Source organism: Nymphalis io, chromosome 25 (genome assembly GCF_905147045.1).
Source record: "Nymphalis io chromosome 25, ilAglIoxx1.1, whole genome shotgun sequence".
NCBI lineage: Eukaryota > Metazoa > Arthropoda > Insecta > Lepidoptera > Nymphalidae > Nymphalis > Nymphalis io.
The window spans coordinates 8922086-8948896 of record NC_065912.1 but is presented as its reverse complement, the minus strand read 5'-3'; the positions used below and the strand labels follow the sequence as shown (position 1 = coordinate 8948896).

Genomic DNA, 26811 nt, shown 5'->3' with positions numbered 1-26811 from the left:
TTTTTCACGGTACTTTTATTCAAATTCGAGCACGTGATGAATTATAAACACAAATAAAGCACATAAAGTTCTAACAAAAGGGACAATTTGGCGCAACGTTTGAAAAAAAAAATAATATAACAAGATGAATAAATAAGTATTTAATTATAATTAATTTAATTAAATGCAACCAACATACTTAATAACAAAATTCCGAATTACGGTTGCGGCATTAAAATAAAAACATTCTAGAAATTAATTCTGAAATGGATAACACCTAATTAGCATAGAGATATACTTACGTGTTTTTGTTTACAAAACGAAATTCGAATATCGAATGAAATATAAATAATAACGGATTCGCCGCTGTTTGATTGTCATTCGCACCCCGCGCGTCAAGCCGTGCGGTCGCGTCGTGTTGTGTTATTCGGTATTGAACGCGTGGAATTGAGCCAATTCATCTATTTACGGATCGCGGAAAACAGTAAGCGTAGTTATGTTGTTTATATTGTATGTATATTGAAAACAAATCATCCTTTTACATAGTGGTGTTATGTATTTCAATTGAATTTATTTTATTCCAATAAAACTTACCACAACGGTTTCCATACAATATTTTACGTTTTGTGTCGTAAAGTTGCTTTAATAATAAAAAAGTATTGTTTTATTTCAAAGCATTTCAGATTTTTACGTTCACAAAATCACTTAAGGTTTTATATAAATATATTAAACATAAATAGATCTTTCGACTATATACTTCGACGATAATGTTTTCGTACATAAATGAAAAATACGTACATAAAAACTTGTAATTTGAAAAATGCTGATTGAATCGAAACGAAACGATATAGTTCTCTTTACTTTGCATAACAATGCAATAAAAATTATTTATAAATTCATACTTAGTACAATTATTAAATCTCTTAGCAATTGTAATTGTTAATCGTGATATTTTCACCGTCGAACAAAAACTTATTAAGATATACATTTTGTGAAATTAATCGCGATAGCTTAGTGCTTGTAAGATGTAAATTTTAACCGAAGTATATGGGTTCAAATTTCGCTTGCACCACTTAAAATTTAACGTGTTTACGTTTATTATTTATACATAACAATGTTCTAATTTGACTTCTACTGAGCAAAACCAAATAACTTTTTACCGTCACGACGTTTCTGGATTCGAACTTGCGACCTCTGGGTCTGCAGCCTGACCAATCATTAAACTAACGAGGCAGTGAAAATGTAATAAGGCAGTTACCAATGGAGTCACACATTATGATGACATTACCTAATTTTGTAATTTCTAATGAAATAAACATGACGAATAGGTAGAAAAGATAAAGTGTAAAAAGATAAAAGATAATATATGAGACATTCATAAGACAATTTACTAACGAGTGTGAAGTAAAGGTCTCACCCTAGTGTAGATAGTTGTGGATTCAAGGTGGATTGTGGATTAAAATCCTGGCATGCTCCACTGAATTTTCATGTGCTTAATATATTTATCAATCATTTCGTGGCGGTAAAGAAAAATATCGTGAGACCTGCTGGTGTGTCTGATAAAATTCTGCCACGTGTGTTTCAAATATGCATTGGATCAGCGATATATTGCGCCTCAAAAGGAGATGAAGACTTATACTAACAAAGTAGTAAAAAATATGTGTTAATATCCCACTGCTGGGCTCAAAGTTCAAAGTGAGTAGTAGCTTAACCCGATACAGGTTTTTTCATGATATCTTCCGTCAAACAAGAAAAAAGAATTAAACTTGCAATCGTCGGTTAAGATTCACGTGGTCCAACCAATGGCCGTTAATTTCATCATATTTCATTCATAAAATATTCATCATTTATGTTTATTATGATTATACTTCTTAATTATTCATTCTAAGAATCAAATATAAATAGTGATTGGTACATAAAATTCATTCAGCTCTCACGATATAATAATTACAAACAATAATTCATTAATGAAATTTATATACAACTTGTAAATGAATTATATGACATACATATATTACAATATTAAAAATGGTTTATTATTTGTTTCTTAAAACAATAGTGTTACGTAAATCAATGTTCACGCCATCTTTCATGATGACTTTCTTTTACTACTTGTTTTTTTTTTTAAATAAAATTAAGGTAGATAAGCCACCTGATAGTACAGAGTCACCATCAGACATTGGCGCTGAAAGAAATATTAACCTTTCCTTACATAGTCAATGGTCCACCAACCTTGGGAACTAAGATGTCCCTTGTCCCTGTAGTTAAATTGGCTCACTCGTCCTTCAAACCGGAACACAATAAGACGCATTGCTGTTTGGCGGTAGAATATGTGATGTAGTAACTATTGGGGACTACCGGATACAACATATTTGGCTACTTATGTTTTTTAAATTTCTTATAATCAGCCAATAGTTTAGTCTAATCTATAAAAATATTATTAATTCGAAAGTAACTTTGTTTCTGTTACGCGTTCACGCCTAAACCACGTAATTAAGGAACTATGAGCTTGAGATAATTTGGTATGAAGCCAACTTGCACCCCAGGGTCATAAGACTTTTATATCTAACACCCACCCTCCCCAACTTGCGTCTGAAGCCACGAGCGAGTACTAGTGTTTTCTATAAACTATATAATTATAATGTTTCTATATGTAGGATGTGAGTAAACCTTGCGAAGGTTTTTTTTACATTTAATTAAGTATTAGCACTTTAAGAACAATATTGAACAGCTTAGTTCACCGTTCAGCTTAGTGCATTCGTCAGCTATATAATTTAAAAAAAAAAAAACATCAAACCGACATTCAGTAAGCTCGTAAAACGTAATCTCTGTAGATAAGTGACAATTTCCTACTCGAAATGGAGGTTTTATTGCAATCGATTTTTATGACAAAGATACGTAGATATAAACACGCGTTACACTTACTTACATGCTGTTGAACTAGCCTGTACTCGTTACTCCCTACTAAGGTTAACTTAATATTTTTGCTCTCGTTTTTTTTTTCATGTCTGATCAAGCCATTGCTTGAAGTAAGTAAGTCCGCAAAAAGGCCAGTGGGCAGACCACCCGCCCGATGGTCAGACGATTTTAGGAAAATGGCGGGTGCTCAATGGATGGCGACTAGCACAGGACCGGGAAAATTGGCGCGCCTGTAAGGAGGCCTATGTCCAGCAGTGGATTAATGTGGGCTGAATATGATGATGATGATGAAGTCCGTATAGCCCTGACTGTGAGAGCTCGAAGAATCAAAGATAACCTAATGTCTAATTGATCTGAGTTGCATTCTTTTATCCAACTTCGACTGATGTGCAACCAGATCGTTTTGTTAGTAAAATAGGAAAAAGGTTAGGGTAAAAACTCATGAAGCGGTTTCCTCCTGCGCCCGCCGCGGTTGCGGGCTCTCGCCTATAGAATATATGTAAAAAATTGAATATATTTATATGTATTGTTTGCGAGTCCCGCTGCAGCTTCGGCGGGCTTCACCCGCGCGCTTCGCGAGTGGCTGGGCGGTGCTCGTAGATAAATCTGAAGCCATATTGTATATAACCGCACCCGCTACGTCCGCGGTATCCGAACAGAACCGCGATCACGTGAGCTTAAAAAATAAAACAGCTGTTCCGCCACTGCGGCGGGCGCGTGTGTAAACCGCTCCGTGAGTTCTTAGCCATAAACGGTATCGATTACTATAGAGTAACGATTTATAAGAAAATTCGTTTAAATATTAATATTTTGAAATATCTTATAACTGTGAAATAGTTATATCATTTCACAAATCAATAACGATCGCAGTTACACTTATAATTAATGCAGTTACGTTTCCTGCTCCCTTTATCCGGGATAGAAAATAGCACCTGTGCCTGAAGTTATACTGGCTCACTCACCCTTCTAATCGAACATAACAGTACAAAGTACTGCTGGATAGCGGTAGAATATTTAATAAGTGAGTGCTACCTACCCAGACGAGCTCAAAGCCCTACCACCAAGTGAATATTTTAATATATATAACGTTTCTTTTTTGCTGGCTCACAAACTACATAACTGACAAACCGACAAACAAGCTCACATTAATTGTTATTAAAGATGACATGTACCGATCTAATTTTAGAAGACAGATTTTATCTTTGTTATTGCAATAAGCAGTCGAGATATCTCTGTGGATAATCGTTACAAGGATCACGTGTTGAAATCCGGACCATTGAATTTTATATAATGAATTGATGCTTAAAAGAATTGCAAGGTAGCTATGTGTATTATATACACGTATCAAAAGTTATTCCGAATTATTACACGGGCAGCTCGGTTCGGCTGGCGGGGCCCCTAGGCCGGTGCCTTGTTAGGTGCTGTTATTAAATGGCTGCAGGGTGAAGCTAAATCCCAGGTTGAGAGAACAAGGTTATTGGATTTTTGGTCAAGAAATTTGTCTATGAAATTATGAAATACCGGAATATAAGAGCGGGAGAATAGAGTGCACGTATGTTTGCACACACAATTGTGCACTATTTTATCTCATGCGCAATTGGTTAGTCATTGTTAATAATGGCCGCCGTGATTGAAATTAACCAGGAGGATATCAATTATATGTTTTGACTTTATTAAATAATGATTTAAAGTAAATATAGTAGAAATTTGTCTGAATGTACGTAGCTGTTATCAATTCGTGATTCAGTATTGACACGTATCTAAATAAATAAGAAAATTAAGCAGATAAGAAATGTAAGTGGGATACGGTTAAATTTATTAGCGTTAGATTCGATCAAGTACGGGGCGATCGCTTGGCCGGATGCCGGCATGTGTACCGTCTAACCCACAGTGAATTGCTGCAGTGGAATATGAAGTCTCTTAAGAGACGATGATATTCATATATTGCTATTTTCTGTTACTGCTTTATACATAATATTGATAACAATATTGAAATATTTTATTGGTTGTAGTACTTTGGGTAGAAGGAGCATTCATCAAATTTCTACCGCAATACTAAAACAATACTAAGTAATGATGTGTTCCGGCCACAAGGGACGTAACATTTCAGTTCCCAAGGTTGGTGGCGTATTGACAATGTAAGGGATAGCCGGTTACCATCATTTGCCCCATTTGCAAGTCTGCCTACATATTTTAAATAAAAAATTTACAAGCATAGTTGTTATTCATTTGATTTTTAATAATAATAATATGTTTATTTTTCAGGCATCAAGGTACAACTTTTGGTACATCATTACACATTCAATACATTCAAATCACACATTAATAATATTACATAACATGCATTAATAATTATAATTAGAATCACAATCACAAAAATAATCATTGAAATATATAAGAATTAACTAATTAAACGCGTGAATCATAACCGATGATCGTGGGTTCAAAACCGGGCAAGCACTACTGAATTTTCATGTGCTTAATTTGTGTTTATAATTCATCTCGTGCTTGACGGTGAAGCAAAACATCCTGAGGAAACCTGCACGTGTCTAATTTCATTGAAATTTATATACAATTTGTAAATGAATTATATGACATACATATATTATAATATTAAAAATGGTTTATTATTTGTTTCTTAAAACAATAGTGTTACGTAAATCAATGTTCACGCCATCTTTCATGATGACTTTCTTTTACTACTTGTTTTTTTTTTTAAATAAAATTAAGGTAGATAAGCCACCTGATAGTACAGAGTCACCATCAGATATTGGCGCTGAAAGAAATATTAACCTTTCCTTACATAGTCAATGCTCCACCAACCTTGGGAACTAAGATGTCCCTTGTCCCTGTAGTTATATTGGCCACATGTGTATTCTACCAACCCGCATTGGAGCAGCGTGGTGGAATAAGCTCCAAACCTTCTCCTCAAAAGGGAGAGGAGGCCTTAGCTCAGCAGTGGAACATTAACAGGCTGTTGCAGTTGCAACTAATTAATGACATAAAAAAAGCAAATAATACAAATATATGATGAGATTAAATAAAATTTATCATGTATGAGGCACATAAACCAGAGTATTACACAGACTTCTGGATCATCCGCCTTATCATATAACCGTTGTGTGTGTGTGTTCTTTCTTATGTCATTGCATTTGATATATTTTCACTCTGATTTCAACTATTATTAAAATACATTACAATAATAATCGGAAAAATTCGATAATGTTTAAAAAGGTATTTGATTAAACGGCATGCGATGTCAAAATGTTTATTTATAATAATTGTATTGAGAAAAAAGAACTCAACGTGACATGTGCCTCATTATCTTATCGTGTTAGATGAAAAGTTTCGAAGTCGTTAAATGAACTAAGACGAATTGTAACGCCTTGAAACTTCCGCAGATATTATTATATGTAATGTATAACTGCCTCGTTGGTCTAGTGGCTAGATGTAAGGCGCGGAGGTATTGGGTTCAATTCGCAGGTCGGGCCAATAAAAAGTTATTGGGTTTTTCGGTCAGAAAATTCTCAGTAGCAGCCGGAGTCTGGAAGTTGGAAGTGTATACACTCCCGTGCCTCGGAAAGCACGTAAAGTCGTTGGTTTTGTGCCTAAACTCTTTCTGGTGGTGTCGGGTTGTCGGAATATAGTGTGCACCTGTGTTTGCTCACACACTTGTGCACTATAATATCTTCTGCGCAGTTGGCTAGTCTCTCTCGAAATTGGCTGCCGTGGCCGAAATCGATCTGGAGGATATCATATAATATACATTTACATGAGTCATATGTTGATGTATTATGGGGGTAAGATGAGTATGCGATGACGCAAAAGATAGACATGTGTTTAACAAAACACTTGCTAAGTAACGTTTATAAGTAAGTCTATTAATATGCATATTTTTTTTTTTAATTGAGACGCGCGAGTGTGCCGCCTTATGGTAAGTAGCCACCAATGGTAAGAAATTTTAACGAAAAAAAAAATAACAATACACAGCAAAACTATGTACTGCTGTTTGGCGGCAGAATATTTGATGTATGGGTGGTACCTACCCAGATGGCCTTGTACAAATATATATTCTTTAAATAAAATATAGCAAAGAATGCGGGATATTATTTAATTTAAAACAAAAATGTTACGTTACACGTACAACATTAATACAATTCTAGTGAACGCACACATATAATATACAGTTTGTTATTAACGATTATAATGAAATAGCTATTTTAATTACTCCATGTTTTATTTATGTATAAAATATATGTACATATATGTTCTCGTGTTTATATGTTAAGCGACGGATAAATGGGCCTGACAGTAAGTGGTCACCAGCATAGAAATTTACACTAAATAATATAAACTATTGTTACACCGATATGGTATTTACAGAGCCGGATTAACTATGTTGGGGCCCCTAGGCAATACACGCCTCAGGCCTCTTTACCCTTTTGTATCTTCCATAAATATATATTTTACTGGTGGTAGGGCTTTGTGCGAGCTCGTCTGGTAGGTACCACCCACTCATCAGATATTCTACCGCAAAACAGCAGGACTTGGTATTGTTGGGTTCCAGTTTGAAGGGTGAGTGAGCCAGTGTAATTACAGGCACAAGGGACAAAATCTTAGTTCCCAAGGTTCGTGGCGCATTGGCTATGTATGCGATGGTTAACATTTCTTACAATGCCAATGACTAAGGGCGTTAGTGACCACTTACCATTTGCTCGTCCGCCTGCCTATACTATAAAAAAAAATTTTACCACAAAGTTATTTTATTAATAATTAAGAGGTTTTAGTAGTATATTGGGAAGATACACCATCATCCTTTTCGAATATGAGAATTATTTGGCTTCAAAAATTTCATATACGAGTATTTTTAAAATCTTTTTCCCCGATTTTTGCCTAGGCCCCGAGCCGATGCGGGGCCCCTAGGCGGTTACCTATACCGCCTAATGAATAATCCGGCCCTGGGCTTATTACACTGGCTCACTGATACTTCAAAAAGAAATAAAATAATATGAGATATTGATGTCTAAGTTATTAATAATTAATTAATTATATTTTACATCTAATTAAAATGGCGATGACTCTTAACACTATCTAAATAATATTATTGAATTATAAATTAAATGACTTACCAAAGGAAAGATATAATAAATATATAACAACATAAATAAACATTATATTTATCATCAACGATATTGGTAGTATAATATTCGATGAATGTGACACCTAAAAATGCAGCCCGTGAAATATGAAATATAAATTAGGTAATAATAACAGTAATAATAATAGCCGAGATGGCCCAGTGGTAAGAACGCGTGAATCTTAACCGATGATCGTGGGTTCAAACCCGGGCAAGCACCACTGAATTTTCATGTGCTTAACTTGTGATTATAATTCATCTCGTTCTTTACGGTGAAGAAATATCGTGAGGAAACCTACATGTGTCTAATTTCACTGAAATTCTGCCACATGTGTATTCCACCAACTCGCATTTGAGCAGCGTGGTGGAATAAGCTCCATACCTTCTCCTCAAAAATGGAGAGGAGGCCTTAGCCCAGCAGAGGGACATTCATGGGCTGTTAAACAGTAATAATAAATTTCATTGCAAACAAATACAGAACTACACTATACAAGTTAACAATATATTATGATATTACAAAAGGCGAGCTTATCGTTAGAGAGCGATCAGGTCCAGAAAACATCTAGTGACGTAATGTTTACAAAGAGGTGCTTCGATTATATGAATTGAATAGTTTTGTTTCATCTGATTTTGATAGAATAAAAAAATATTGGTACTCTTGCATATTTTGTGTATTCACTGCATCCAAAGGCGTGGATAGATTCCGGGGTATTTAAGCAACAGAATCGTATATCAGAAGACATGTATTAAATATTTTTTTCTTTAAGCCATTTAAGTCACTATAAAATATTATATTAAGTGCAACTACAGTGATTCTCAGTAACTTCACTGATGATTATTAAAAGAATAATAATATATTTTTTTCTAAACAGAATGACATTTCATGCTTCTTACTTTAAAATCACAGACTTCCAAACAATTATTTATCCTTATACTTAAGCGCGAGCAAAGCCGCGGGCAACGGCTAGTATATATATATATATATATATATATATATATATATATATATATATATATATATTGCTACTTATAAATTCTTATTTTAAAAGTTTTCGTATATTCGATGACAAACAAGAACCCTTATAGATATTTATGGTATTCGCCTGTCATAACACAACATAAATAAACATTAAATCGAGTTATCATAATGATTACCGTGCTAATTATGAAAATATTTAGAAATAGCAGCCGATTGCGTGCCATTCATATCATACTATTCGAATTAATATTTTGAATCGTCAGAGTATATCGAGAAAATCCAATCAGTAGTTTTACTTCAAATGAAATACATAATCATTCTCTTACTTCAAAATTTTCAAATTCTCTTTACTTCAAATGAAATACATAATCAAGTATATATGTATATAACAAAATTTTTGTATATTATGTATGGAGATTTAGAAATAACTTCACGTTATTTATTATTTACATTTTATAATTATATGCTTGTTTTGTATAATCATCATTTTAATGTTTTATTTAACGTAAGATTTTATATTTATAAATAGGCAAAAGATTAATTGACATTACGATGTCGGCACGTGTTTGTGTATACGTATATTGGTGCAGACACTTTATGTCATATTGAATTGCAATATAATGTTGCTAGGTAGATGATAATGATGTTTCCAACGCCATGTGATTCGAAAAATGCACCATAATTTGAAATGGCCATACAGATAGATTTATAAGCCAAAACAATTGAATACCCTCAAATGCAATACATTTTATTTTATATAATATAGGTTGGTAGACTAGCAAATGGGAAATGGTCATCACTGCCCATAGACATAGGCTCCGTTAGAAATATTACTCATTCCTTCCATCATCAACTAAAATATGAAGTCCGTTGTGCTGTAATTGCTCACTCACCTTTTCAACTGGAAAACAACATTACTAAGCGTTGCTGTTTGGCGGTGGAATATGTCATGAGTGTGGTACCTACCCAGATGGGCTATCATAAAGCCACCAAGAGATTGCCAACTATTAAAGCAACCATTCTTAAAATATCATGACCTTAAAAGTTTATTTCCTTACATGTATATGTCATGTGAAAATTTCAGAATTATTAAAGATTAATTATATTTAAGTGTGTTTATTTTATGCCAAAAATATCGAAAAATTCCGACAATAATTTGTCTCAACTTATTCGTTTGCCAATTTTCAAACAAAAGATTTAAATATGACTAAATTCTTTGTTGACCTAAATACAATTGTTAGGAATCTTGCCAGTTGCTTTATTATTAAGAAAATGAATACAACTTTGACGGATAGGTAATAATCAAGAGAATCCTATTTTCTGACAAGTTAATCGATGACATACGAAACGAAACATAATAGCAAGCAAAATGTCCGAGGGTCAATGTCAAATGTCAAAATGTAGTTTATTGAAACAGGAGCACTTTTGAATCGACATTTTACAAGATTAAAATAAATTAGAGCTACCAGCGGTTCGGAATGAAGATTCTAACAAAAACTCGCAAAAAAACCTCAATAGTTACTCTTTATTGACAATTATGTTACATAGATAAATAAAAACAATATAATTATTATTTAACCTGAATGGAGATACGTACAAGTATTATTATTAAAGCATTATTGATCAAAGTTTTCTTCACATGTGATTTAAATTTTATTATAAAGGCAAATGCCCAAGATATGATGAATGACTTTGTGGAAACAGAAATTGTGTTGGATTTTTTTTTATTCTCGTGTTTTTACGATGTTTCTATCGAAATAATCAATATTAGTATGGATAGCAATGCGCTCCTCTATTCTAAATAAAAGCAAATGAAGTTTTTTTGCAACATGTTATAAAAGTGTTTCCTTTGCCAAAACTGAATGAGAACCAGAAAGCGACTTGAATCTTCGAATTTAGCGCTCGCGTTATTAAATAATAAATGACAGCTTAGTAAACATGGTTTTAACTAAATTTCCAATAAACAATAAACTATACTTCATCATCATCATTATCATCGTCAGAGAGAGAGGGCGTCCTACGCTATACTTGCCAAGGCGTGGTCTCCACTCCAAATAATGTACGTCAAAGTAAGATATACAGGATCACCTGTGTTCCTAAATAGAAACATTAAATCATACAAATCACTCATAAATTACACAAATAAAACATGCAGGCACATCAAACTATTATCATCTAACTCAAACATAGTAGAGAGATACACCAAAAGTGCATATGTGTTATGTAAACTTGAAATAAGTAAATAAATGTCCTGGGACATTATTCACATACGGCCATCTGATCCTAAACTAAGCAGAGCTTGTACTATGGATACCAGACAGTTATATACCAGATATACTACATATGCTACTTTTATTTTGTAAATACATAATTATATAAATAAATATACCCAGACTCAGGACAAACAGACATGTTCATGCATACAAATGTCTGTCCTGGGTGGGAATCAAACCCAAAATCTTTGGCGTGAAACCATGTTCATGAATACAAATGTCTGTCCTGGGTGAGAATCGAACTCACAATCTTCGGGGTACAAGGCGAGTATCTATCAAGATCCAAGGCGGTCTAGCTGTTTGCGAAAATTAGGCGAACGTGAAAAAAAGTCTGTAAAAATTTCACCTTATATTATTATTGTAATTAGTTTCGTGTATCACGTGTCGGTTCAGTGACGGAACTATTCTCCGTTGGACATTTGCCAGTGATGTACATAGCTAGGCGCCCTTCCGACTAGACATGATCGTGGAAAACAAGCTATTTTAGAAATGTGTCATAATTATTTTTAAGGGATTTTTTTTGGACGCAATGACAGTAAAACTTCAAAGCCCTGAATGTAACGTTTGTGTGTAACGAACGAGTGAAACGTTTCTGACGCAAGTGACGCAATTTACTTCTGTCACGTGTACCGAATTAGCTTATAATATAAATCTAATTATTACGCAATGCCAAAATGGTATTTTTTTTCTCTTTTTTCTTTACGTATTATATATATCATCAATCACTTTAAAAAATATATTATTTAGTAAAATAAAAGTAACAGCCTGTGTATGTCCCACTGCCTTCCCTTGAGCTTCCTTTCTTTTGGAGAAGTTTTGTAGCTTATTTCACCACGCCACCCCAATAATGTATAAAAATATATAAACTATTGTTTTACTCATATGATGTAAATAATTAGTATAATCCAATCAGTACGCGCCAAGTGACCTCTCACCTTTATAATTATCGTCTTAGCGCTAATTCACCTTACGTGTCTTATAAATTTAGTGTGACTAGTTTTCCCTTAAATTTCCCTAATAATTTAGGGAAAATATTGAAGTAATTTTTATTATTATTTTAAATGAAAACAAAATCAAACTACAAATGTCTAAATTGTATATCATATGTCACGTTTGGTGTAGTGCTTGCTTAGCGCCACGGTAGCATGCGAAAGCGTTCCCGTGGCACTCCTCGCTAAGACGGAAAGGGTACCGCTGGTTTTTTAGTAGGTATTTTGATGTTTGGGGCGCACTCGGCGCGTTGGACACCGGTGAGCCCCACATACCCCCCATTTGTTCCCGTGGGAGAAACGCGTTACGCGTTTTTACAGCGATAAAAAAGTGGTGTGGTGCTTGCTTAGTATGGCATTGCACACATTTTCTTATAATATTTTTTAATTATGAAATATATTTAAATTGAGCGTTTAATGAATTAAAATGAATAAATAAAAGTGAGTACATGCATAAAACTATTATAATTACATCACACTAATAAACATCCATGTGCTGTTATGAATTAATATAAAAAAACATACTTCCTGGCTTATATTATAATAGTATATATTTATAATCCAATTGTTTTGTACGTAACTGAATATGTGTAAAATAGTTTTATTTTTTAATACGATTATATGTCCACTTTGTAATAAAACATCTATCGGCAAAATGGTTTCGACAGCGTGTAATTCGGTTTGTAACGAAAATCCGTCCAAATCTGGAAATTTAATGTATAAAATATTATTAAGTATTTCGATTGTAAATAGAGTATAAGAATGGTTAGTGAGTCAGTGTCATTTAAAATCCACAGATATATAACAGAATATATTCCATTGGCGTTTGGCAATGTCTATGGTTTTCTTACATTCTGTTGGCCAAATTCTCGTCTTGCTAAAGTAATTTAAAAAAAATCAACTATCCCATCATCAGGCGATCAAGGAATCGTGAGAAAACTTGCTTGTGTCGTATGAATTTTTGACACATGTGTAATAAAGACTGCCCCGTTGGTATAGTGGCTTGATATAAGGCCGCAGACCCGGAGGTCCTGGGTTCAATTCCCAGGTCAGGCCAATAAAAAGTTATTGGGTTTTTTGACAGAAAATTCTCAGTAGCAGCCCGGAGTCTGGAAGTTGGAAGTGTGTAGTATTGAGAGTGCACTTGTGTTTGCGCACACACTTGTGCACTATAATATCTCCTTCGCAGTTGGCTAATCTCTCTTGAGATTGTCCGCCGTGGCCGAAATCGGTCTGAAGGACATTATCATTATTATTTATTTCGTATATTTAGTATATTTAGTTCGTATATATGACATATACGAACAAATCATGGATTTTCTAATCATGTCTGTCTGACACAGCCTTTGTCTAACGTAGCTGTTATCAATCGCATTTGTAAATATAAAATTTATTTAGCAATATATAAATAAATACATAATATTATATTCAACAATCACAGGACAATCTTTTAGACGGCGTTTTTTTCTATAAATTTGTAATGCGTATTTTGTTTGTTTTTTTTAATTTATAAAAATGACTACATAGCTTAAAAATAAATAAATAAATATATAATTCTACCAAATATCTACTATATCTACTGATCCTTATTGGAGAATTATAATATCCTGGGTCATTATTAACAGAGCACAGAGTACAGAGCTTGTACTATGGAAACCAGACAACTGATATACTACATATACTATTTTTCTTTTGTAAATACATACTTATATAGATAATTACACCCAGACTCAGGACAAACAGACATGTTCATGCACATAAATATCTGTCCTGGGTGGGAATCGAACCCACAACCTTCGGCGTGAAAGCCACCTGCTCGTCAAATTTATAGATTTAACTTTATTACATTGACACCTTCATTTTGGTTTTTGTTAAAACGCTTCCGATGTTTACGCGGAAGGATGTTGAAATTAAATAATACTCTAAACGACGTTAATTATATTTTTTCCTTATTTATAAGCAAATGTATTTAATTATACATATCTTGAACTGTGGCTGGAACATAAACAGATTAATCAGTGTTTTTTTTTTTAAATGGAATGTAATAACTTATCGGTCAAAGGTCGGTCTTTATTATGTATGAGCGTGTCCCGTTGTTTCACCGTATTGTATATGGAAACCTAACAATAGCTGAAGCATATAGCTTCATTTAACTTCTTAAATTCTTATCTTATTTCGAATAATGCCTTTAAGTCATTTAAGAATATCCTCAAAGATGTACAAAGTTAAAATTGCTCTCAATTGTTCGTAACAATCGGTTGTTTTAATGTGTCTACAAACCGTTAAATTGTTGCTTTGTACGCAATTACAATTATAATATTTCTATTGTGAATTATACGTAATGACTTCACCCAGAAATATTTATGTATAAAGCGTTGACATTTTGTAACTAAAAGTAACGAATATATTAATAAGAAATCAAAAAAGATCAAGAAGTCTTTGTAATACTCTGGTTTATGTGCCTCATATATAATTATTTATACTTTAATTATATTTAAACTTTTATCATACATATATTTTTTTTACTTTAATTCTAATTAATAATGTGTGTTATGTATTATTATTGATGAGTTATTATATATGTATCAAATAAATAAAAATATAATTAATAAATATACTGCTGTTTTGCGGTAGAATATCTGATGAGTGTAGTTAATGTAACAAAATTAATTATGGGCCTCGATGCCTGAATAGTAAAGCTGAATAAATAAAAGACAAAACAGTTCTTTTTCTCGTATGAGAACTATTAATTATTAACTTAACTAATATTTATTAACTTTTTTTCCTCTAACGAGCAATATTATTATTAATAAAAAAAGTGGAAATAGTATAAGAGAAACATATTCGAAATTTAAAAAATCATATGTTTAAAATATATATGTAATAATGACTGTGATCTTATTTCGACCAATAGAAACAATACTTGTCATATTTGTGTCTTAACTGACTGGCGTCCAGGCCATTCCGAGTTATATTTTCTTTTTGATGTTTATTTTTTATATAGAATAGGAAGGCGGATGAGCATATGGGCCACCTGATGGTAAGTGGTCACCATCGCCCATGCGTTGTTGTCAATGCGCCACCAACCTTGGGAACTAAGATGTTATATCCGTTGTATCTGTAATTACACTGGCTTACTAACCCTTCAAACTGGAACACAGCCATAACAAATACTGCTGTTTTGCGGTAGAATATCTGATGAGTGGGTGGTACCTACCCAGACGAGCTTGCACAAAGCCCTACCACTAGTAATGTTTATTATAATATTCGAATAGCAGTATTATAATATATTGTACATATATATATGCTGTGTATATACATTCTACATTTATAATAATTATAATATATAAAACGCCAAACTGTAATACTTAGTATTCGGTCGGAAATAAGACAAATAGCAGTTTGCCTACTATTTAAAAAAAATCCAATATGACCGATTACTGGCACGCTGGCCAATCTCAATAGAGATTAATTTTTTTTTATAGAATAGGAAGGCGGACGAGCATATGGGCCACCTGATGGTAAGTGGACACCAAATTGGCCCTTAGACATTGGCATTGTAAGAAATGTCACCCATCGCTTGCATAGCCAATGCGCCACCAACCTTGGGAACTAAGATGTTATGTCCCTTGTGCCTGTAATTACACTGGCTCACTCACCCTTCAAACTGAAACACAACAATATCAAGTATTGCTGTTTTGCGGTAGAATATCTGATGAGATTAAAATATACAACAAATATATTAAAATTATGTAAATGCTTGGCAAACATCAAACAGCTCGCTGCATAAATATAAACCTTATATTTATAAGGCATTTTTAGAGATGTTTTATTTTTACCCATCGCCAATTAATAGATTACAATATATGTAAATCTAAATATTTCACTTAAACATTTCATGTCACCGGTATTTTCCAGTGTAAAGGTGTAAACAATTCACCTTTGTAATGGTGTTCATGAAACACAACAATGGTATCATTGTTGATATCTGAACACATGTCATTGTTGTCATTAACACAACAGCGTTTCTGTCTTAGGCTCGAAACATATAACTAACTAAAGAATAATATAAAATTAACATTACAAACGCAACTATTTCATTTCATATTTTTAAATAGAATTTGAGTAACAAATTTTATTGAAAAATATTATCTATTTTGGCTCACCGAATCGTGCGTTTGAATCTTTATTTTTAACTGACTTAAAAATGAGGTGGTTCTCAATTCCTCTTTATTATAAATATTTATCATGCATGTTCTTTATTCACCAAAATATACAAGGGCCATCGATTGCTCAAAACTCGCATGAAGACGGAAAACTTCCATCTCGGATTCTAAATGAAACCACGAGATATGTCACAACATTCCATATGCGTAGAATTACTATCTGAGAACAATTGAATAGAAAAGTCAGTACCATCATCATTTCGGCAGTAGTGGATAACAGGCCCATCCCGTTCCTTTTCTGGTCTCTATAAAAAATAAAAGGAACTTCTCCCCAAGTGCCATATGCTATCATGACAGTCCACTATGCTGATAAGAGTACTCTGAAGAGCACTTACTGAGGGCCACGCCCAGAGTGTTAATACGTGGAGATAACTGACCTGCAGCTCCTTATAAGTTTATGGGGCTTACCATTCAATAAAACAATTAAGACAAAAATATGCATTGTGAGTAACGAATTATATTATTTGTTTCAGATACAAAATGAATACTGGCTGGTTAGTGTGGGAATGTCTCGTGTTTGGATTGTTTGTGTGTGCGACATCATGCGCACCACTCTGGAGGAGGAAGAGGGATGCAGCAGCAGGAGGTGACGCCAAGAGGGCCTATATATTTGCCGGAGGAGGGGTATCAACTTTGTCTATGATCCTATCCGTCTCTAGAGGGACTTTGGGAGTTCGATCTTTTCTAGGTAAGTTAACATTACACTAAGAGTTCTATTTTTGGAAATTTATGTCAAATAACGCGAAAAGAGAAATAAAAGTAAGGATAATAATTAATAATTAAATAAGTGACTATTCTGTCACTGTATTGTGAAAATTTGGCTAAAACAGCGTCACCCTGGGCTTATATCAAATATTTATTTATTTATTATAATATCAACACCAACGAGAAGTACACTAATAAATACAATTGAGTCTTTAAACATGACGTTATACAAATCAAGTGTCTCCTAAATTATAGGTGTTGCAAAATATAGCAACATTTCGAGTCAACAAAAAAATAATAATTTTAAAAATCAAAATATTTATAACAAATAGATAAGACATTAACAATTAAATTATTATAAAATTATCACTTGATTGGTATAAAATGAGTAAAATATAAATATCTGCGAACATTTAAAATTATTGAATATTAATTATTTGATTAAAATCAAACAAAATTAAGAGGTACATTAATACATAAAGAAAAAGATGTTAAAAACAAAAATTTATACATTATTATTGAGGAAAAAAAAAGATATTTTTTTACGAAACTGATTCAAATTGTCATTGAAAATGTCAATTTTAAGAGCTTCGTTTGACGCTTTTTTATTGTTAATCATATTATTGAGCATTTTGTAGATATTTTACTATAGATTAAATTATAAATATTTTACTATAAAAGTATTATTTAATTATCCGTAACAGCCTGTGAATGTCCCACTGCTGGGCTAAAGGCTTCCTCTCACTTTTTTGAGGAGAAGGTTTGGAGCTTATTAGCTACGCTACTCAAGTGCGGGTTGGTGGAAAATTATTTAATTAAGCGATTCCTTATTATGTTCCGTTATCATCGGTAAGCTGCCACGGCGGTCATTGTTAAGAGGGATTAGCCAACTGCGCAATTGCTATTATAGTGCACAAGTGCACTAAAATGCACACTAATCCTCATATCTCATAATCCGATGGGAGGGCAATTCGACGTGATCGGAAAGAATTTAGACCAACAACAACCAACGGCATAAAGCCGAGGCACGTACAAGCCAACCTTTTTTTTGGACCAAGCTGAGGTTTTAACCCAGGACCTCGGGATCTGCGACCTTATATCCACCAAACCAACAAGACAGTCATGCGATATTAAATTGTGTAGGAATGACCTAAATTATTATTACTAAAACATAAATGTTTTATTTTGTTTATAATAATATACACGTTATCGCATTTACATATATAACGTAAATTCATCGTATTTATTATCATAGTTTTATTTTAAAAAATACCTTGTTTTCACTAATTTACTAAATCTTACGTATGTGTCGATAGTGGTCTACCTATTATGTCATCACTGGTCCCCGTCATCGTTACTTATGTCACGTGATATCATCCAACGTCAACTGTCAACTCATTGATTGATGCGGTTAACATAGAATAACACTGGAGTAATGTTTTCGAGACCATTGAATAGCACTAAGAATTACGCTTAGTTTGATAACGAGAGTTAAAACAATTCGTATAACAAATGAAGTGTTGCTAATTTCTTAATAATTTACCGTGACATAATGTATGACTTCATTATTCGCTAGTTCATGACAAATTTATATTATTATTATAGGGACAAAGCACTCTTCTGTTAATAGGGTTCACACTAAAATGTTCCATAGTCATCTTTTCGCACGAATTATGGCATTTTTTTAACAATTAGGAAGTTCAATATTACCGATATCAAGGGTCTCTTCCGGGTTATGTGTGATTAAGAGGTTGAGCTCTATTACAACCCTTGGGTGATTATGTCGTCCAGACCGATTTCGGCCACGGCGGTCAATCTCAAAAGAGATTAGCTAACTACGCAGGGGATGTTATAGTGCACAAGTGTGTGCGCAAACATAGGTGCACTCTCTCTTTCCTAACTCTCATCATCCGATGGGACGGCAATCCGATAGGACCGAAAAGAGTTCAGGCACAGGACCAACGGCTTTACGTGCTTTCCGAGGAGTGTACACAATCCAACTTCCAGACTCCAGGCTGCTACTAAAAAACCCAATAACTTTTTATTGGCTCGACCTAGGAATTGAACCCAGGACCTCCGGGTCTGCGGTCTTATATCAAGCCACTAGACCTACGAGGCAGTCAGTCCTTGGGTGATATAACTGAACTATTGGGCTATGGACTCTGTTTGGAAACCACACGGCTATTTTGTTATATGATATAAATTTTGATTTTTTTATAAAATAGGAATTATATTCGTATCAGTCCGATATGAAAAAAAAACAAACTAATATATTAAGAAAGATGGTAAGAGTATAATAATTTTATATATTTTTTATTAATTTGTGATTATAATTCATCTCGTGGTGCGTGGTGGAATAAGCTCCAAACGTTCTCCTCAAAAATGAAGAAAGGCCTTAGCCTAGCAGTGGGCCATTCACAGGCTGTTACTGTATACTATTTTTGACGGGACGGTTGGCGTGGTTGGTAGTTACTCTCCTTTCACGCCGAAGATTGTGGGTTCGATTCCCACCCAGGGCAGACATTCGTGTGAATGAACATGTATGTTTGTCCTGAGTCTGGGTGTAATTATCTATATAAGTATGTATTTACAAAAAAAAGTAGTATATGTAGTTATATCAGTTGTCTGGTTTCCATAGTACAAGCTCTGCTTAGTTTGGGATCACATGGCCGTGTGTAAATAATGTCCCAGGATATTATTATTATAACAACATCCTGCGACCCACGGAGACGGACCAGTAACGTTAGCCGCTGATGAAACCGCAAGGAGCTGATAGGATAAATATAATTATAAAAAGCTCGATAGCAATGTTTAGTCATCATATTTTACTTTTTATATATAATTGGACGACAAGGTACTCATCAATTGGTTACTCGATGTTGAATATTCGCTGCCCTGAGTATACAATGGAATTTTGAGGAGTATTATTTATTTTATATACGGCTGCAAGTTCGAAGGTATAGCCTCGGAAATCACGTAAAGCCATTGATCTCAAGCTTGATCTGTCTCTTTCGTTCTTTCAGATTGCTGTCTCATCGGTCTATGAGAGTACACCTGTGTTTGCGCACACATTTGTACAGAAATAGGCAAAATATGAGTTGATGGAACATTTCTAATGTAAAAAGTTATCTTGTCCAAATTAAGCCTTCAATCTAGTACGCCAATTTTCTCGTTCTTATGCTATAACACAGTACATCAATTGAGGACCTTTTTGGAATGGCTCCATGAATCATCGGGCGGGTAGTCTATTCACTTCAACTGTTCGACTTTGATCCACATTTCGATCTTCCATCTCAATCGTGATATACTTCTCTATATATTCGGTAAACGAAAGACGATCGAGATACCTAGCATAGAAGATAAAATATTAATAACACAAACCATATTTTAATTAACATTGCTCTGCTAACATTTAATTAAACCAGAGATAAATAATTTGTCTTTTGGCTTTAATTACACTGGCTGACAGTTCATATTAGAATACTGCGTTACAATGTTTTGATATTTAATGGTAGAACGGCTGTAGTCTTGGTGACACAAACCAAGGTCAGCTTGTACAAAGGCTTACCGACAAAGTTCTAAACAATATATTCCTGAAACAAATACCTTTTCAATTGCAACAAAACAATAATATATTCTATTGTATGAGAAGTATTTCATTGATGATTGTATAGTTTTAAGAGTATTGTATAGTTTTAATAGCCGAGATGGCCCAGTGGTAAAAACGCGTAGATCTTAACCGATGATCGTGGGTTCAAACCCGGGCAAGCACCACTGAATTTTCATGTGCTTAATTTGTGATTATAATTCATCTCGTGTTTTACGGTAAAGGAAAACATCGTGAGGAAACCTACATGTGTTTAATTTTATTGAAATTCTTTCACATGTGTATTCCACCAACCCGCACTAGAGCAGCGTGGTAGAATAAGCTCCAAACCTTCTCCTCAAAAAGAAAGAGGAGGCCGTTAGCCCAGCAGTGGGATATTTACAGGCTGTTACGGATAGTTTTAATTGAATACCTCAGTTATGGGAGTGTGCGGGTAAATTTAGGTATATATATTTTTTAATAATGATAAGCTATCAATATTAAAAACTATGGAAGAAAAGATGCTAAGTCACAAATTTGTAATTTCATAGAAATAAGCATTAAAGCTTAAATTCATATTTTTCAAATATATTAACTTTTGCGCGACTTATAGACAAATGCTATATATGTTATGATAGATATTATTATATTATTTTATAATATCGGTAAAAAATGAAATAAAGCTAAATAGATTTATTAATAAGAAATAAAAACATGACACCTTATTCCGCGTGTATCAGCACAAATAGGAAATCATGAAAGTAATAGATGTATTAAACATATTTTTAATGACGTTCGTATGACGAAATCGTAAGAAAGTACGGATAGAGATATAACACATTAAATTATAACGTGAAATAAAAATTAAAAAAAAAATGATACACACCTTTATATCGCATCTTCATTTGTCATATAGCAAAGCGTTCTTACTATCCATATTGATCTAATACTACTGCACTCCCCACGGATTTTATCCGTGAGTTTTAAATAATATTTTGTTACGAATAAGCTTTTGTGCAATCAAAACACTTTTATTTATCTAAGGATATTTATATATATTTTTTATTAATTTGTATTGTTATGTTTTTAATAATTTGTATTGTCTACCTACCTACCTGCGGCCGAGCATATGGGCCACCTGATGGTAAGCGTTCACCAACGCCCATAGACATTGGTACTGTAAGAAATTTTAACCATCACTTGCATCGCCAATGCGCCACCAACCTTAGGAACTAAGATGTTATGTCCCTTGTGCATGTAATTACACTGGTTCACTCGCCCTTCAAACCGGAACACAACAATGCCAAGTATTGCTGTTTTGCGGTAGAATATCTGATGAGAGATTTGAGGTCTGAGGTTCGTGGTGGAGATCCTGTATAAGATAAATCCTATCCCGACTTTGAAATCCGTGTAGTACGATTTATTATAGTGGTGTAAGTTATGTCGCAAGTAAGCGAGTACACTTCTCAATACGATGCCAGCACACTGACCCACCAGGTGGAAGTAGCAGCCAGTAATTGTACCTAATAAGTTTTATTTTCCTTAGAAGCTATCACTAGCGCCATCTATTGACAAATTTATTACAAACTATTTATTATTATTTAAATTTTTCAATTTAAATGATTGTAATAATTGGTATTACAAAATATATTATTATTCTCCCAATATTTAAGTAGATATCTAAAAACGTCCAGAAATTTATATCAGATTGACATTATAAACCATATTTCTAAATATATAATATAGAAATACTATGTAGCTTACGTCCGTTTCAAAACTAAAACTAAATATAATATGAAAGTTCCATTATAATCGGTTTAGTAATGCACGAATAAACAAACAAAATGTGATGATGAATGTTTTCTTTTTATGATTCATTTTCAAATAATATAATTAATAAGCGTTTATATATTTACCGGTTATTTTGCTGCATAATTACTAATAAAGTAAATAATAGTAAATGATGAAACGATTGCTTGAAAATTTCATCATAGTTTTTGCTATTTAGACACGTGACTTTCAGGTATCACGTGCTATATACACCGGTTATGAGGGCATGCATGAGATTAATTACAAACTCAAGAATACTCAGTGCTTGTCCGGAAAGGAACCTTCGATCTTTGGTTACAACTCGCTTGTTATATCCACTTAGCCATAGATTCTTGGCTTAACGTAGGTCATGATCAAATGACTAGCATAGCTATTGAAACCTTATTATGATTTCTAAATACAAACTGATGCCATTCTTGTGAAATCCAATAGAAGCTACGTATAGATCACGACGCGATAATATCAAACGCTCTATGTATATAATTATATACTAATTTCACGCTTACATAAGGATTACACTAATGCCCTGTGAGATCATAATTTTAAAATTTTTGTCAAAAACATCAATCAATATTCGTTTCTATATACCTTTATAATTTAATAGAGGAAATATGCTTAAGGGCAACGTTACCATAATTATTGAGATTTTTATTAATATCTTAACTAGTTCCAGTAAATTTCACTACTACTTTTCTCTATCTAATTAACTGTAAAATAAAAAGTCAGTATGTCAGTATAGTCATATCAGTCAGTATATAACCCGTTTTTGGTTATACCGTAACCGTAACAGCCTGTGAATGTCCCACTGCTGGGCTAAAGGCCTCCTCTCCTCTTTTTTTGAGGAGAAGGTTTGGAGCTTATTCCACCACGCTGCTCCAATGCGGGTTGGTAGAATTCACATGTGGCAGAATTTCAGTGAAATTAGACACATGCAGGTTTCCTCACGATGTTTTCCTTCACCGTAAAGCACGAGATGAATTATAATCACAAATTAAGCACATGAAAATTCAGTGGTGCTTGCCCGGGTTTGAACCCACGATCATCGGTTAAGATTCACGCGTTCTTACCACTGGGCCATCTCGGCTTTTTTTTATAGAACTTTTTTGGTTATAGAACTCTCCTATTTAGGGCGAATGTGTGGTGAAGGTCAGCTCATTTCAATTCCATCGCGAACAAAGAAATTTGGCAACTCCTTTCTTTGTCGCACTTCCAAAAAATGGAATTCCTTACCAGCTCACGTATTCCCCTCCTCTTACAACCCGGGTTCCTTCAAACGAGGCGTGAAGAGGCATCTTGCGGGCCGGCAAGGCGAAGGCGGCTAGTGCAGAACGTTTTTCCCGTCTGTACTGGCCGTCGTCGCGTTTGGACTCTACTACCACTTACCATCAGGTGGAGTAGAGTCATTTGCCCTCCCGGCGATATAAAAAAAAAAAAAAAAAAATATTTTCCGCTGAGCTATGGACAAATTAAGTACATGGAAACAATGTTCAAAATTTTGAATTCATGTACTTAATTTTTGTGTAACTCATTTGTACTAGACGGTGAATAATAACATCGTAAGGAATTCTGTTAGTCGGATAAAAATCTTCTACGTGTATCCACCAACCCTCAGAGCAGATTGGTAGTATAAGATCCAGAAAGGATCCACAAAAAATTAAAGTATGCTATAGTCCAGGTTGTTGACTTTTACTTGAAAACTTAGTGATACTTGCGGAGCTGACGCGAAATGATGTATTCTAGCCGCTTCAGCGCTTTTATAATACCATTACGAACACAATGTTGCTAATGACCAAAAAGTACGAGTATATTGTCAACACTTCGTTATGAGTACCTGGAATTGGAAATGTTATATTAAATACAACAACAATGATGACGAAACATTTATCTCTACATGAACTTGCTGCGGTTTCAGAATTTTTATTCACGTGCATAGAAATAGATGTCTCAATATCGTGTTACAAAGTAACAAGCCGGTGTTGTATTTCTTATTTTTATAATCAAGTGTGTTTTATTTCATACGTCGCACGTGTTCAAACATGACGAAACGAAACCCAATCAATGCGATCCTGTTTGTACTGTTTGAATTAATTATGATATTTAACGAAGATGATGACGCTGCTTAATTGTTATTCTATTTATGAATTACAACACAGCGAGTGTTTTTTTTAATTATAATTTTTCGTTTTTTGCATATAACTTATTTAATTTTGCTAAGGCTTTCAGCCTTAGTGATATTTATTAGAACTAAAATAAAATTTATTACAATTTATTTTAGGATTAGAGCAATATGACATCTGATGATGAATGATTACATTTGGGGAACGGAATTTGAATAGTTGTACTTAACAGCGCGATAGGTGTTGAAGAACTCAAGTGATACATAAGATATATAAATTCAAGGGTTTTGTAACGTTTATGTATAATAGTAATTAAATGAAATTCGTATAACTCACCACTAAACTGCACTCCGAGGTCCAAGGTTTACAAAGTAATTATTCATCTTGTAAATATTTACTTCGAGAATCATTTTAATTTTTTTTTTAAATTAAACTTAATGATGTTTCATTGTAGGCTTCTTTGATATTTATCAGTTTCATTACTGCTACATGTACCAATACTTTGTCTTGATATTTTTTATCGTTATTTTTTTACAATTACAAAAAACGGTAAAAGCCTCTGCTGGGCTAAGGTCTTTCTCTTCTTTCTATTGAGGAGCAGGTTTGGATCTTTTCCTCCACTCTGCTCCAATGTGGGTTGGTGGAATATACATGTGGCACAATTTCACTGAAACTAGACAGCTAGTTTCTTTTGAGGATAGCCGAAATAGCCAAAATTCTTCTCGAGGTCAAATCGTATTATCATCATTATATTTCACCAAATAGACTCCAAATATATTATTAAGTAATAATTTGTGTATAAACATATAATTGAGCAGTAGAAGCCGTGTGTTTGTACATTGTATAATTTTATCAAAAACTCAGCGTGGGCGATAAAAAATGAGCAATAGTACTAAATGACTGTGTCGAAAAGTCAATACATAATATACATATTAAGGTGATAATAACATTTAACCAATTAAATGTTAATGTCATAATTTAATACATACAACATTTATAGTCTGATAAGTTGATGGAACAAAATATTAGCTAATTAAGATACAAACAAATGAACAAAAAACGTGAAAAAATAGTTTATTTTATCCGAGCGAAGAATTCGCAGAATGCATAACATATTTCCTGATTTCAAGGAATTTTCAATGTACTCAAAAACTATAAAAAATACTACTCGCATTGTGTTAATTACTATTCTTAAGATTTTTAAATAAATGTAAATACGATTTAAAAGGCAAGGATTACTGTTTAAAGGCTACTGCTATTTCGGTAAAAGATGGAGAAGACAGTGTACCAAAAATTTAGATATTCAAATTATTGCGATAGATCATATTTGTGTTATTGCTCCTTTCAATGTTATCAATTATTAGATATTTTATTCTCAAAAAAAAGACATGAGAATACACATATATAGTAATATAACATTCATATTCGTAATTAGTAGTTACCCATTTAACGCTTTGGCTTTTTTTTTTAAGTGAATTCTATTATATGTTCAGCCGGTTTGGTCTTAAATACAATAAATGAGTGTACATTTTTTATGAATGCAGGAATTTTATTGTAAAGGAGCACCCTTCATATGTAAGGGTTTTTGTATTATGTGACGTCGTAATTTTCGGTAAGACAAGAAAGCTAGCTCGTCGGGTTCTTTGTTTACGATATTCTTTTGTTTTGGTAAAACTTATATTGTCATCTCTTGTTTAAGTAATTTTTGTTATGTATTTTCAAAACAGTCATTTTTATTTCTTTCCAGGATTCCCGTCTGAAATGGTGTATTTTGGATCAGCAATGTGGGAGACGTTGTATGGCATGATGCTGGCGTTCCCATTCGTCTGCTGGATCTTTATACCAGTATATTATCGGCTTAGCACGAACTCAGTATATGAGTATCTTCAGGTGAGCTTATCACATTCAAATTATATTATTTTTATCTTTGTTTTTGTTAATAACATTGAGGTTTAATTAAGATTTCAAACTGAACTGAGATTTTAATCCCCATTTGGACATATTTTAAAAAAAATTGAAGTATCCGACACTACTTGGCCTAAAATAGTCTCCGTGATAAATAATATACTCA

General features: G+C 33.5%; 1 protein-coding gene across 2 annotated transcripts in view; it reads left to right on the top strand.

Moving 5' to 3' along the window:
• The first annotated feature begins 368 nt into the window (after positions 1–368).
• LOC126778127 (sodium-coupled monocarboxylate transporter 2) overlaps positions 369–26811 on the top strand; it is a 279217-nt gene continuing 252774 nt past the window's right edge. For both annotated transcript variants that reach the window (XR_007670123.1, XM_050501531.1), the window contains exons 1-3: positions 369–463; positions 16976–17190; positions 26488–26630. Coding sequence is in view for 1 of the 2 variants with exons in the window: in XM_050501531.1 (XP_050357488.1) it covers positions 16983–17190; positions 26488–26630 (351 nt within the window). In the remaining variant the exon portion in view is untranslated. The remainder of the gene's footprint in view (positions 464–16975; positions 17191–26487; positions 26631–26811) is intronic.